Here is a 16,262-nt window from a genome sequence, read left to right on the forward strand (position 1 = left end):
CATGTAAAAGCAAGCTCTTCTTCTTACAGCACAGGGAGTTCACTAGACAGTACTCATTACATTCTAGGGGGTGTTTTGTGAGTGCTAATTTCCGCTTCTGATTCTGGCATCCCAATGATGTTGACCTTGTCACGTTCTTTTTCACACAGTTAAATTAACTGTCTCCTTTCCCCCCTGATCCTTGTTAAGTTCTACCGTCTGTTTAAAAGCCTATAATTTCCAGGACCAAACAAGCGGTGTGGTTCCAAGTTATGCCATATGTTGTTATAATACTGGGTGGGTGTTTCACTGTTGTGATCTTAGGAGTGGGTGTGCTCAAACTCTTTGCCTCTCCAGCCATTTCCTACTTTATTTGCAGTTTCTCAAAAGGATGGACAGAGGCAGACGACAGCATCCCATAATGAGCAGAATGAGCCAAAGCTCCTGTCAGTTTTTTTACTGAAACATTATTTTTAAAACTGGCAATATGCTCTCCCACTGTTTGAGGTGGAAGAACTGCCATCATCCCCCCCTGCCCCACAATCCCTCCAGGTACAAATATGCCCCTTGCCTCCCCCTTCTAAGACTGCCTCTTGATGCCTTCATCATCCTTGTTGTAGTTGTTCTTGCCAGCAGCCCAATTAGCCTCTTTTTCAGGAAAATGGTGGCTGCTCAGAGCAGGTGGCATGTTTTCAAGCAGAACCTTCAGGGCCAGCTTAACCAGCTAACCAATAACCCTCAGTGAAGAGCATGTCTGGTTAGCCATCTGCCTGTACTGATATTCTGACACTCACTATCATGTGAAACGAGTGTATATCCAGCCTTGCTCATGCGCACAAAAGAGAGTAAACAATGAAGCAGGGAAGGAAGGAGGATCCATTGGTGCCCACAAATTGAAGCACAGAGATGGTGTGGTGGAGCTCTATGGGGAGGGAAGTAATACTGTCACTACTGCACAATTACCAGCATAGTATAGCGCATTTAAAAAAAAAAAAACAACTCAGAAGTGATCTGATTCTTAAAGAGACTAAATCTAGGTCCTTCTAGATGCAGCTATTTCATTGGATTATACATATTAGAAAACTGCACCAATTTTTCCTCTTATCCTTTTATACACAATAGACCATTGATTGATGCAAAGAAATGGACAGCCATTATTTATCATGTGAGGGTGGAGACTAGGAGAAGATGGGCAGGAAACAGCCATGGAGAATGACAAGATTTGAAAAATATGTTGTAAATAGTTTTGAGTGTGGCTTGGAACTGGTGCATTGGCATTTGGAACAGGAAGTGCCAACAAGTGTGACTAAGCACAACCCCAAGTATTATCAGATGTCCAGAAATAAATGCATGCACATGCACAAGCACACATGGCCAACTCTAGAAGACACTATAGAGTTAAAACTATGGAAATCAATACCACATGAAGAGATCATCATTCACTTGGGATGTCTTTAAATAGAGATTAGGCAAATAAATGGAAGATAAAGCTAAAGGCCAATAGTCATAATGGCTATATACCATTCTTAGATCGTAATCTTAGAACTGCAGAGCTAGAAGGGACCCTATGGATAATCACATCCAGTCCCTGTTAAGGAGGCACAGTGGGGAATTGAACTCACAACTTCTGGCTCCATGGTTCTTGATATCGGAACATGCGAGCAAGGTGTAGTGGACTAAGATTGAGAAAGATTATCAACAAATAAGGAAGTAAAATGTAGTAGTTTAAATTGTATCCCCAGTTCCATGACCCTCTAAGCATAGTGGGAGATGATGTGAAGGCAAGGACTTTCACTGTCTATGGAAACCCTCTGATCAATATGGAAGATCTGAAAAATTAGGTGGAGATTATGTGAACTGTAGCCAGATGCATTAGTCAAGCACTAGGCTGGAGAATGCTAATATATTAACTGGACTATTTTTGTCTCTTCCTCTCAATTTAAAAAAAATGTTTATAAAACAAATTCTTTTTGTATTAGCAAATGTACTCTGTTAAAATGTGTGTGTTCAAACATATGTGGGTGAGTTTATTCTAATTTCCCTTTGAGGCAATGTTAGCTTTGGTTAACCAAAGCAAATTGACCTTGTCAAGCCAATGTATCTCAGAGACCCATTTTATTTTTATTTTTCTTCTTCTTCTTCTTCTTCTTCTTCTAGAAAGGAGATATAATTGACATCATCTGTAAAACCCCAATGGGCATGTGGACAGGGTTGCTAAACAACAAGGTGGGAAACTTCAAATTCATTTATGTGGATCTTATTACAGAAGAGGAATCCACACCCAGAAAGATAAAGCCACACAAGAGGAGCAAAAGGGTCAAGCCTGCTTCTCTTCAGGAACTCCTGGAACGGATCCATCTCCAGGTCTGTCAATTTATTTATTTTTGTGCCAGTGCTGCTGTTTGTGCTGGTACTGCTGTTACGTTTCTTTAGCTTATTTTTGCTTATCTTGTTTTCATCTAGTTTGGGAAACACCAAGAAAGGTTTGAAATAATGGCTTGAAGCTGATAATTTCTTCAACCTAGACTTAGTTGTCTACAAATAAGATATAGGGTGTGTTATAAGAGGGAGAGAGGGAGGGAAGGAGGGAAGGAAGGAAGGAAGGAAGGAAGGAAGGAAGGAAGGAAGGAAGGAAGGAAGGAAGGAAGGAAGGAATTGTGCCTGGAAATGGATCAGCAGCCAATGGAGCTCTGTAGCGGGAAGCTATGTGATCTCTGTAACAAGCCCAAATTATCAATCTGGCTGCAGCATTTTGGACCTGCTGGTTTTCTTGACACTTCCCAGAGGCAGCTCCACATAGAGTGTGTTACAGTAATCCAGCCAGGATATAACTAAGGCATGTGTCACCATGGCTAGATCAAACCTCTCCAGCAACAGGGGCAGCTGGCACACCAGTTTTAATTGTACAATGCACTCCTGACCACCACCTCTAAGCTGCACACCTGTGTTTTCAGAAGGAGTGGAAGCCCATCCAGCACAGGCTGTATCCTTATTCCTTGATCTGCCTTGACTGACCAGGAGCACCTCTGTCTTGTCTTGATTAAGTTTCAGTTTATTCACCTCATCCAGCCCATTATGGATAGCAGACGCTTATCTTAAAGCCAAAATAATTTCCTCAGGTTTAGATGGAAAAGAGAGATAGAGGTGGGTGCCATCCACTTAAGAGTGGCACCAAACCTCAAAATGTTGGATGATCTCTCTCAGTGGTTTCATGTCAAGTTAAATAGCATAGAAAACAAGACAAAGCTCTGAGAGACCCAACAGGTCAGCACCCAGGGTGTCAAAGAGGAGTCCTCCAGCACCACCTTCTGAGTGCTCTCCTCCAGGATGGACAGGCCACCATAAAACAGTGCTTCCAAGTTCCATCCCAGAGAGATGGTCTGTGCTTTCAAAAGCTCCTGAGAGGTCCAGAAGTATCAACAGGGAGACACTCCTCCTGTCCATTTCTTGGTGTAGGGCATCCACCATGGCAACCAAAGCAATCTCTGTCCCATAACCAGGGCTGAAGCCAAATTGAAACTGATATAGATAATCCATCTCATTCAGAAGCTGAGACACCACAGCCTGTTCCAGTACCTTGCCCAAGAATGGAATAGTACAGACTGGTCAGTAATTATTCAGTATTGTGGGATCCAAGGAAGACATTTTCAAAAATGGTCTTATTATTGTCTCCTTTAAGCATGCAGGAATCCTACCCTGTTGTAAAGAAGCATTCACCACTCCTCCTACCCACTTTACCAGTCCCTTTCTAGCAGCTTTTATAAGCCAAGTAATATGTAGCCCTTAAGCTATTTGTAGCCTTATTGGGCCAAGATATGGCCTCCAATATCCCAAAAATTTAGATGAAAGTAAATTAGAATTTGGGGGAAAATGAAGCTTAGAAAGCCCCCTTGTACTCATATTTGGGGGCATCACTCCAAGTCCCCATCTCATATTTTTTAATTGGCCACTAAAAGATATAAGGGTGATTTTTTTTTCAGATTAAAAAAAGTTGTCTACTTATTCTCCAATTTTTAATATTTGGGAGTTATTCTACAGATTTAGTTCCAGACTCCAAAATCTGATAGAACACATAAATCAGCAATTACAGTAACTATTTGTACTTCTGTGTCTCTCCTGATCATTTAGTGTATTTAATACACATGTAGGTTGCTTGGTGTCTTGGGCATTCCTAGCTGGAAAGATTAGGTAAAAATTGATTAAAATGAATCAATAAATGAACATACCTAATGGTGAGAATCCTATTGGTGTTTAAGTAACTTACTGCAGTTAACTGTGGCTAATTGTGAGATGCCAGGATGTACTCTGGTCATGTGCTGAATTACACAACCAAGATGCATCCCACCACCTCATCGGTTAGCTACAACTGAATCTCACAAGTACTCTGATTTTACACGAATTTCAATAAATTTCCAGCCATTATCTCAGTAATCCTATATGGTAGTCCATAAAAGTCTATGATGATGATGTTGCTAATATTAGCCTGTATAAAATCTTTATAAGGATTCCCAGAGAAAAATATGTGATGCATGCTTTAAGTTTAAATGCTTAGGTGGCATAGAACATATTACTGCTACTTTTCTGTGTTAAATCTGGCTACCAAGTAGCTATGATCTAGGCATCATAGCCGAGACCAAAGCCAGTCATTCCATTAGCCTCAGTGAGGCAGTCACATCAGACTGCAAGGGGCAAGAGTGGCAAATTTGATAATGACTCCCTTTGCCCTGGCAGAGCTACTGTTGCTCAGAAGACTTGCAACTACATGGCACAGCTCTCCAGTACTGCCACTTGGTTAGTGCCCATCTCCAAGGGTCTACAGAACAAGGCTCTATAGCAAAAGGAAATTGGAACATCCCCTGTGCTCTGCCAAAGGCAATTTTTCTGGCTGCTGTTCCCAGAGGAACAGACTCTGCAGGTATCAGGTCTATGTACTGGGGAACAGCTGGCTAAAAGAGAGCTGGTCTCTGACATCTGAAAGCACAGGCATGTTTTCCTCTTTGCAACTCGGAAACGATTGACTTTGAGGGAACCTGCCATCACTTTGGTACCAACCTTCCACACCTTGTAAACAAACTGCATTGCTGAAAGCAGCAGATCCCTTTGATGAGTCTGGCAGTTGTTTACTTATTACATAATTAATAAAATCCTTCACTTCATTTTGTTTATGGACCAAAATATAGTTTGTAACTGATTTAAGTGTAGTTCCTAGGATTTATAAAAGTTTCATATCTACTATAGCTGTATTAAATTATAGAGGGGGAAACCTACAGTATTGATGTTACCCAATATAAGCAGTACTTATCTAATGCTTCGTAATGACAGTGCCATTTTCAGATGCTAATTACTACTCTTAACCTTGAACAGCAAGAAGCATAAATGAAATCCTCTCACATGCACAGGTTTCAGAAATGTACACCTATAAATATGCACCATACACAGAGTCAAATGTCTGTGCTACCATGCTTTATGTTGTATGCAGAAATGCTGTACTGCTTGGAATGGCAGACTTATAAATTGTAGTGTGTTGACATTATTTTCCCTACAAACTAGATATAAATATTTCTGTACTCCATTGTGATTTGATAAAAGAATACAGCAAAGTGGACTGTAAATCAATGTAAAGGAGAATAAAGAATCTTTAGAGTTTTGGATTGGCCTTAGCCTAGATATTGAAATATTTTGCCAAATTTGTAGGTATATAAACAAAAGGAATACAGAGCTATAAGCGTGTGTCTGATTTTTGCTCAAAAGCCACTTCCTAATCGAGTTCAACAGGACTTATCACCAGGCAAAAATGCACAGAATTACAACTTTAGTTCCACTGATTTCAGTGAGCAAGATAGCAAGGTAATTCAATTAAGTGTAGCAAAATCAACAAAATCTTGTGCCATCTTAAAGGTGAGTTTGTTGTATTTGGTATAAGCTTTTGTGGATTGGAGCCTGATTCTGCATAGGCCTCTGAAGGCCTCTGACAGAATAGGCTGTGGTCTATGAAAGCTAGCTTTTTCCTATAAGGAAAGAAGTATATTTTCCATATATTAATTTCATTAATTCATTTTAGCTTTACATTAATAAATACTGGACTAAATCCAGTGTTATTCCTAACTAGGGCAAATCCACAGAAATCAATGAGACTTGATTTAGTTTTGACTAACAACTCCAACTCATTTTAGCACTTACTTTAAGTGATATTAATGTTAGATTTATTCTATTAACATACCTTTGTATAATTAACAGCATTTTAACAGATATTTCCACAGGAAAGCTAAATTTGATTAACTAGGTCCCACTGATTTTAAGGAGTCTCTTCTAAGCATGATTCCATCAGGATCCAATGCCACTTATGGCTCTTTCACCATATGATAATAAATGTTTTGTTAGGGGGAGGATTTTTACGACATTTCTCACCAGATTACTCACAAACATGTCTAAATGTGCTTATGGGTTCAAATGTAGGTTGCAAAGAAAATGTGAAATGTCATAGACATCCTTCCCCCCAGGGTTGAAATCCTGTTGCTTAGTATAGTAAGCTGCCACTAGAGTAAGCCTATTGAATCAATAGAATTTATGGAAGAGTTGACTCACTAATGGGCATACTACATTAAGCAGAAGGCATTCAGCCAAATGTCATAACGTAATTACAAATTTAGCATTCTTGAGCTTAGTTCAGTGTACACATATTCAATACAGTATAGACAGTAATGAAACATCAGTTATGTCTTAATAAACTAATAAGAAGGAGCAATAGTGTTATTACCTTCTTTAAAATGTATTAATTGCTGGATAACTCATTGGTTGAGGCATCTGGCTGTGGAGCCTACCAGGGGGTTTGATTCCCCACTGTGCCTCCTTGAGAGGGGCTGGACTTGATTATCCATGGAGTCCTTCCCAGCCCTGCAGTTCTAAGATTATTATACAATTTATTGTAATTCAGGGTAGCTCAGATACCAGGGTGACTGTAGTTTGGAGGGAAGCACATGCTCTGCCTTTATCATGAACCATCAGAATGTGGATTGCTAATGAGCTAAAAGCATCAAAGCTATACTTAGCATATTATTGTCGTTTCTCCACCCCTACCCCCAAATGCAAGACAAAAAGCTACCTATGTAAACATGCCTATCTTTCTAACAGTATAAATTTACATTTCTTTTCACAGGACTATTCATCAACCCTCTTGCTAAATGGCTATGAAACACTGGAAGATTTGAAAGATCTAAAAGAATGCCATTTAATTGAACTTAATATTGAAGACCCAGAAGATCGAACAAGGTTACTCTGTGCTATTGAGAATCTTCAGGACTATGAAAGTATGTGCTAAGTTTCTACTTGCTGGTGTACTGGCGTTATAATTAACAAATCTGTACATTTTTTTTAAAAAAAATTAAGTAATGGTGCTAGAGTCTAACATACTTCTCTGGGCATGCCTGAAAAGACAGCTTCTAATATGCCATGAAGTTGGATTAGCCCACCTTACAGAAGAGCAAAAATAATGCATGGAAGAATTACAATTTTATACTACACCTCCCAGAATTCCCTAGCCATCACTGTCATTGCCCTTTCTGCCTTTGTGATCTGGAAAACTGTAGTTCCCCAAAAGTAATTTTTCCATGCTTTGAAATGAAAAAAAAAATCATGTTTTTGCAAGCATATTGTTTGAGGATGGAGTCCACATACATATCCAACCATGACTGTATTAATGCTTGATACAATACATCTACTGGTGTTCCCTGTTTTGTGTATTTTTGGTAGCAGGTAGAAGGTGGCTGGTTGTGGTTCTTAAGGTGTGTTAGACAGGATTTGCTCATATGCATTTTCAGAGAAGTTTTCCATAACATTTTGAAATTCCTTTTGATATTTGACAGTTCGGTCTGTAGTTAGAAGCTAGTAAAATTTAAAGTTCGATAATTGTCTCTCAACTTCCTGTGTGTAGCTCGGTGTATCAGTGACAACCACAGGGCCACCCTTATCTGCATCTTTGATGACAATGTTGGTATTGTTTTTCAATCTGTGTCTAACGTTGTGGTCTGTCCAGGTAAGAGTGGATATTAAATTGTGTCCCTTGTGGAAGATCTCAGCCTGGGTGCAGTGGTGAAATAATTCAGTATTGAGGCCCAATTCTTTGTTCTGACACTCTAGAGGAGTCCACATAGAATTCATTCTGTGGTGCTGGGAGGAAGGTGGATGTGGTCAGTATATACAGTATTTCTTCCTTGTGCCATTGAACACTTCCTCCTCATACTTTAGAAATTAAGGCACAGCTTCTGTTTTGTCATCCAGCTTGTCAAAGTTTGGAAATATTCTTTGAGTCATGGTTTGTGTGAAAAGGCTTCTAGGTTACCAGATGGCTGTATCATCCATATGGGTTTTGTGGGTCAAAAGGACAGGCCCTGTGAGAGGACTGGCATTTCTGCTTGACTCAGTGTATGGATAGATAGATTTATGATATTATTGCATAATTTCATGGTGTTTTCATTGCAGGTCAAGCAGCTCTGTAGTAAATTAGATAGATTGTTTTATTTCTTCTGCTTCTTCAGAAAAGTAAGTTTTGCATCATAGACATTTTTTTCCTTTGGTGGAGAATATTTGCACAGTATCCAGTGCAGAGGGCTGGTTTGGTATGCATAGTCCAAGATCTGCAAAATTCTTCTGGACTTTCCTTTGCTTGCTATATAAGAGGCCAGTTAGGTGGTTCAGTAATTTTTTGAGGAGAGTGCTGCTGCTTCAAGTGATTTTCTGAAGCAGAGGACCTCTGCTGTGCATGGAGACTCTCCATGAAATCCAGAGTGCTGATTTTCCATTGTTAGCATACTCTCCCTCTTCACATATTTATCCAACAACATTTGAATAAGGCTACAGCCTACCCATTTATGTGGGATAGAAATGGCTGGATTTCTTGTATGTCCCAAGCCTCTGTAAATAGTATAGTATCTATACTATAATGTAGAGTCTAATCCTGACTTGCCAAAGCAGCTAAATGCCAGTTAACATTACACCAGTTGAGACCATATGAAGCTCTGCTGAATCCAAGCCATGTCCAGCCTAAGAAAGGTGAAAATTAGGACCAACCTCACATTGATCTAATTCTGTGGTGCACTGTGGCTGTGTCCATGGGCTAGAAAAGGGTTGTACTCCGGCCTTTTTTTTTTTTTTTTTTTTTTTTTTTTTTTTTTTTTTTTTGGGTCTCTTCTGTCAGCAGATCTTAGCCTGTAAAACATTTGTACTAGTATGTAGCTCTATTGGCAGAACTCTGGGATCAGCTAGGAGACGAGGACTCTGGTGGCAGAAGAGCATTTTAATAGAGAATTAAGCTTGCATCTAATCCTAACCTCCCCCATGTTTGAGTTAGGATAGCATTGCCAGTCAGCTAAACCAGGATGCTACTGTGAAACAACTGGCCAGGGGTTTTGGATCTAAAGATGTTCCCAACGCTGGATTTTAAGCAGCTGACACCCTGGCAGTTTTAAGTTCATCACAGGGCAGCAGACTTGGTGCTATGCTCTTTACAGTTGGGTAGATCTTATACAATTGTAGCCTGACTGTGACCAAGTTCATCTGTTAAAGGAACGGCAGTGCTCTATACTCAGCCGAGTGAAAGCAGAGGAAGAGCTGGTGATATGTGGCTCAAACATATGCATGGTATAATGCATTAAGAGATTAACCCATGGCCTCAGAGAAGCTTTGGCAGACACTATGCACTTATCTTAATACATGTTTAAGGAATATTTGAATAACAAACCTTGAAGCAGTTCTCAGGAGCAAATTGATCCTCTCTATTTGATATAGAACAGCAGTGTTTTTACCAATGTAGGTCAGTAAGGTAGAAGATCAGAAAAATCAGTAGGTATGCAATGGGATATAATAGGTCATTCAGTCAAGTAATTATAATGAAAGAATGGGAGCCAATGTGATCTTGGGGTCAACTCTTAGCAGAGAAACTAATTCTGCATGACCTTGTCTAAACCACTGTGCTTAAGTCAACCCAAGTGGAAAATTGGGTTGAAAAAGCTGAACATCATTGTAGTAACCAAATATTGCATCTGAAATCAACTTCTGAAGGTCAGGGGTTTTTTTTCCCCTTAAATAGGCATGGCTTTGCCTACTATAAATGATTTCCTAATTAAAATTGATTATCTGTACTGCTTAGAAGTGAGCAGCATAATTACTCAATTGTACAAGGGAATCTAGTTACTGATTGCAGAAATTATAATGAAGGACCCAAAATATACCCCTAGCCATCACCCGGATATAGAAATGTTCTTTTAGTGCAAGGAAAATTTCAATGGGTTATTAAAGTGTGTCTCCCTTAAACAAATGTCTGCAATACTTCATCTCATTTATTAAAGACTGAGATGATTGATTCACCTATGGGCCAGATATGACATTGTAGTATTCATGGTGTCCAAAATTTTACACATTTAGCCTTCATGAGTTTGACTGTACAGGCAATACATTTGCACAAGCAAATAACTCTTATTATTGTAACTAAAATAACTTCCAAAAAAGGCTGATGCCTTTGTTCTTGCAAACAAATCCATAATGGTTTTAAAAATACACTACATGTTCTTGCCTCGGTAACTAAATTAAATTCAATCAAACTAACAACAACAACAGCAACAGCAACAGCAACAGCAACAGCAACAGCAACAACAACAACAACAACAACAACAACAACAACAACAACAACAACAACAACAACAACAAAGTTTGTAAACTGATAGCTGCTTCTCTCACTATATGACTTTAAGTGAGATTTGGTTTTGGATGTCCTAATAATCCACATCTCACCAAGTTAATTCCCTGAAGGCCTTTTCATTGCCCTAGATTTTAGGGTATGGGTTGGGTTTTATGTATGTTGCTTCTTATTTCTTGAATTTGTTGAGAATTCCAGACACCTGCCAAACAGGGCAAAGTTCTTTACAGTCAGAATACAACTCTATTCGTCTTCTACAGAAACCAGAGCTGTCAACACAGAGGGGACTAGCTCTACCCACCCTGTTGAAGACGAGAAGTTCCTGCTCATGTGTACAGTCTACACATGAAGATGTGGGCTTTTGCTTCCATATGGAATGTATATGCAAATAGGATGCTCTCTTCTTCAGCTGCATCACTGCTTGAATGGAGAAGGCAGAGACAAAGGGGGTCAGGACCAAGGGTTCCTTCTAAACATCTCAACAGCTCTGACTAGAGGTTGTGTCTCTTCTGCCTCTTGGCATCATAGATTGCCAAATATGGCATGGGGCATTACACACACACACACACACACACACACACACACACACACACACACACACACACACCACAACACACACACACACACACACACACACACACACATTATATTAGCGGATACACAACAATAACCCACATTTTATCCCAGCCATTTTTGGCTTATAGAATATGGTGATCATGTCAGGCAATGCCTCCCTTACAGGTTTGGTTCTATATGGGATTCTGAAACAGATACAGCTCTAATACAGGAAACTCAAACAGCTGCACTGGTACATGAGGATTAATAGCAAAGAGCCTTCTTTGGACTTTGGCCACTTTTAGTCTTCCTTGTAACTATTCTGGTTTATCATCTGCTAGAGAGTTCTTTCTACAGGTTATTATATGAGTGGTTCTAGATTTATATGACATTAGAACAACTTCAAATGTGCATCTTTAGGGAGATATTTGGAAATATTATTCTTTTCAACTAACGGCTCACAGCACACAAGTGTATGCTTTCTGTTTCTGTGATATCCTTACTGCTAGAGATCAGCTGCTTTACCATGAGAGCTTGATTTGCAGTAAGGTAACTAGGTGGGTACTGCAATAAACCTCTAGTCCTCATGATGATATCCGGAGAACTGGGTTGTCCTCAAGAATAAAAAAGTTCCCCATCCCTAATCTAGAACACCATTAAATGTTCTCATCAAAGTTGTCTTCCTGATGATACTCAACATATCACCAGTAGAATTCACATATCAAGGAGTCTAAATGATTGATATGAACCCTTGAAATGTCCTGTGAAATATATCGCTGCTGTATTGTATCAAGACAAAAGAAGTTTCCTCCAACCTTGCACTTAGAGAAGGTATTTTTCTGAAAAGATAGCATAGATGCCATCATACAGTTATTGTCATGTGCTAACATTTAAACTAAGCAATGAAAAAAAATGAAAGGGCCACTTTAATTAGATGTCTTTATATACATCTTTTGAGAAAAGCCTGGGTCATTTCTGAAAATTGGTAGAATAAACATCAATAATTTAAGATATGCAGATAATACCATCTTACTGGCAGAAAGCAGCAATAGCTTCAAATGACTTCTACTGAAAGTGAAAAAAAGAAAGTGCCAAAGCAGGACTGCAGTTGAACATTAAGAAAATTAAAATTATGATTACAGAAAAACTACACAACTTGGACGTTGACAAGGAAGAAATTGAAATATTTAGAGGGTTTGTATACCTTGATTCAATCATCAATGCAAATGGAGACTGCAGCCAAGAAATCAGAAGAAAACTGAGACTCAGAAGAGCAGCAATGAAAGAATTACAAAAGATAATCAAATGTAGGGTTATGTCACTGGAGATCAAAATTATCCACAGTCTTATATTTCCCATCACTATGTATGGAGGTGAAAGCTGGACAGTTAAGAAAGCTGTCAAGAAAAAAATGATTTCATTTGAAATATGGTGCTGGAGGAGAGCTTTGTGGATACAATGGGCTACCAGAAAGACAAACAAGTGGGGCGTAGAGCAAATCAAGCCTGAACTATCTTGATGCAAAAAAATGTTGAAACAGGTTATCCTACTTTGGGTACATCATGAGAAGGCAGGATTCTCTGGAAAAAAACAATAATGCTGGGGAAGTTGAAGACAGCAGGAAAGGAGGGTAATCCAAGAAGAGATTGATCAACTCCCTAAACAAACCCACAGCTTGAGTTTACAAGATCAGAGCAGGACTGCTGGGGACATCTTGGAGATTTCTCATTCAAATGGTCAACATAAGTCAGAGAAAACTTGACCGCACATAACAATAAAGCTCATGCATGCAACAATTACTTTCAAAATAACATTCATTTGAATTGCACATTTTTATGACATGCGCCACAGCCTTCTCTTTCTATAAGGGAGACACCTGTACATTTACAGAAACAAATCTCAAGGACAAAAGAAGGACAAAAATGCAGATAATGAATATTAATAACATAGCTCTTGTCAGAGTGTATGTCATCAGCCTTATATTTCTTCAGTATCCATAGCTTAATCCTACAGACTAAAGTAATATCAGAATATACATGTCAAAATGATGCATATCATAGACACTGCTAACCCTATCTCAGACAACTCTGACTAAAAGCCATTTATCTTTTATGAAACTGCTATGCTTTAGGAAAATTACATGACTTCTTGTAGCTGATAAGATAGCATGTTCCGCTGATGCTGCAACATTTAACAGTAGCCTTTAAAAATCTATTTCTGTATCCTGTGCCTTAACTAAAATTGTACAGATTAAGACCAACATCTGCCCTTAGTGACAAAATGCTACAAATGCAAGCTTGCATGTTGAGTTAGGAGGAAGTGGTTGCTTTTAAAATTAGATGATCAAAAGACCATATGTATTGATTTCCTGGTGTCAGTCTTCTTAACATATAAAGGCCCCTGAAGGATAGCACAAGGGCTCAGCTAGAGCATTCCCACTATACTCAAAAAGAGTCTGCCCTAAGGCTCCATTATTGGGCAAAACAAGGCCTGCCCCTTGATAAGGCAGTAATTATGTATTCCTTCCTTATATCAGGCTGACTTGCTTGCTTGCTTGCTTGCTTGCTTGCTTATTTATTTATTTATTTATTTATTTATTTATTTAGCCTGTAGCTGCAATTATTGTTGTTATGCTACCATTTTTTTCTCTGTAATTTTTATCCTTCCTGGTTCCAAGAAGCCTAGGACTGCGTAGTTGGCTTCTGTCATTTCACCCTCACAACAAAATCAGTACTGTACATGTAACAACCATTTTGTACCACCTCCTCAGATTGACAGTTCATATTTAGGCCTAGTTCAGATCACTTAGTGCTACTTGTTACAGCATGAAAGGGCTCCTCTCAAACTTTGCATGCCCCTCCTCTTTGCCATCACAAGTGCCTACCCTTTACTCTCAGGTTTGGGCTGTGAAATCTCAGGGGCCAGCTGCAACTGCTGACCTATCAAGTGTAGTTTATGCTGGCTGTTTCATTTATTGGAATCATTATGGTAATGTTTAAATCGGCAATTATGTGGTATCTCATGTGTCTAATTATCTTGATATGTCTAATGCAACATTCCTCAATCTGATGGTCTCCCAAAGTTTTAGCTAGCCTTAGCTAACCTCTTCAGTGGTTTAAAATGATGGACAATATACAGTAATCAAGACATCTGAAAGGCAGCAGTTCGAGGCAAGCTCGTTTAGTGTTTATCTCTCTTTTTTGTATACTTCTTGGTGAGACACAGCTGTAAAAGACATTGTGTGAGATAAGTTATGCTAAGAAATGAAGGTCACCCCATTAGCTTGATGGCTGATCTGGGATCTGAATCAGTCTCTCCCTTATTCTCATTGTCACCCCAGACTGCTTCATTATTACTCAAGTGGTTTGTAAGGCACTTCATGCCTTTTTTTAATGTTTTGCTGAGCAATAATTTAACTATCAATCTCTTACTCAAAAGAATTTCATAATGTATTATTTCCCTCTTACAGATGAACAAGAGCAAGAAACAGAGCAAGTGCCACAGAGCTTAAGCCCTGACCTCAGCTTTAACAAGACACAGTTAAATGACTGTCCAAGAGACTCTGGTTGTTACATCTCACCAGAAAATTCAGATCACAGCAAAGAAGACCTGGATACAGAGAATTTGTCTGATATGGTAAAGACAATCACCATTACAGAATCAAATTGAATCCATTCACATTCTCAGCAAAATTGTTAACACTGAATTTGTGGCTTCAACAAATGCACTGAATTTGTCTGTAAGCATATGAATGCAGTAACAAACATTATCAAGCCTGTCATCTGATTTCCAGCTTTTAAAAACAATTATACAAACCTCTTAAAAGCATAGGTGATGGTTTTTCAATTCATTTTTAATTTTCCTAAAGGCAGAGTGATTGCATTTTTATACATTATTTGTACAGGAAATTACTTTTCTGTCATACAAGATTGACTAGCTAATGGTTTATAATTCTAAGACTTTTCCTCTCTAAAACTAAAAAACAATCTAAATATTGTAAATAGTGTACATAATTTGTTATTTTGCAAAGCAAAGGCTAGTTATCCTGTCATTTTTATCTGATGATACATTTATATGAAATACTACTGTGCCACCAGAATGCCTCTGCAATTATAATGTAAGCAGTCAAATGTTTGATTATGAATATTTCTGGCTCTAATTTAATTAATACAATATGCAGAGTTAACCCTAATAATTACTGAAAACAATATACACTGCTGTGAGTGAAGAAACATTAGTGTATACTAGACAGTCGACTGTTTACATCACACTGGACTGTGTATTCTGAATACATCATCAATGTGTTTTATATATATGATTAAGAATATGATTTCCATTTCTATGAAGGAACCATTCTTTTAATGTGTGTGATTTGAAAATAGGCATACAAAATTTCTGTTTCTTAATAAACAATTAAGATTTATAAAATAATACATAAAGTAAAATTGTCCACCACGACTCACAAATGGTCATATCTGCATGTATGTTAGATTTTCCTTCTTTGGTTTAAATACACCCTTTTAAAACCCGATTGAAAATAAACTAGTATCACTGAGTTCATGTTACTTTGAACATGGAAATTTATAAAACAGAAATTTCACAGTCTTGTTTACTACAAATTATAACAAATCATCTTTGTTCAATGTCTCATGCTGAAAATAAAGCTTCCCCAAACTGAAAAAGGGTTTGACTGAAAATTCAATACATTCCAATTTTATAGGTACAATGCAATGACTGATTAGGAAATTCAGTGAGCTTGGATTTTTCACTAGGAAGTGTAGCAAAGGCAGCATTACTCCAAACTCCATAATCTATTTTGGATTTTTGATGACTCAATAGTACTAGTGAGCTTGACAGATTCTGGAAGCTTCTGACCAGTACTTGGGAAAGTTACTTTCTGGACTACATATCTCAAAATCCCCCAGCCAGTGGCAAAATCAGATGGGGATTCTGACAACTGTTGTCCAAACAATGACTTTCTCAGGCTCAGACTGTGACATTTCAGTATGCTTCTGATATCATGCCCTCTGGCTATCCC

The 16,262-nt window shown here is 38.5% G+C and overlaps 1 protein-coding gene across 5 annotated transcripts in view; it reads left to right on the plus strand.

The window, feature by feature from the left end:
- Nucleotides 1–15,906, plus strand: part of SAMSN1 (SAM domain, SH3 domain and nuclear localization signals 1) — a 218,261-nt gene extending 202,355 nt beyond the window's left edge. For all 5 annotated transcript variants that reach the window (XM_072994045.2, XM_072994044.2, XM_020785462.3 and 2 more), the window contains 3 exons: nt 2,137–2,343; nt 7,136–7,286; nt 14,694–15,906. In XM_072994045.2, coding sequence (XP_072850146.2) covers nt 2,137–2,343; nt 7,136–7,286; nt 14,694–14,893 — 558 coding nt within the window. In that variant the 3' untranslated portion in view covers nt 14,894–15,906. The remainder of the gene's footprint in view (nt 1–2,136; nt 2,344–7,135; nt 7,287–14,693) is intronic.
- The last annotated feature ends 356 nt before the right edge of the window (nt 15,907–16,262 follow it).

The sequence above is a fragment of the Pogona vitticeps genome, chromosome 3, assembly GCF_051106095.1.
Source record: "Pogona vitticeps strain Pit_001003342236 chromosome 3, PviZW2.1, whole genome shotgun sequence".
NCBI lineage: Eukaryota > Metazoa > Chordata > Lepidosauria > Squamata > Agamidae > Pogona > Pogona vitticeps.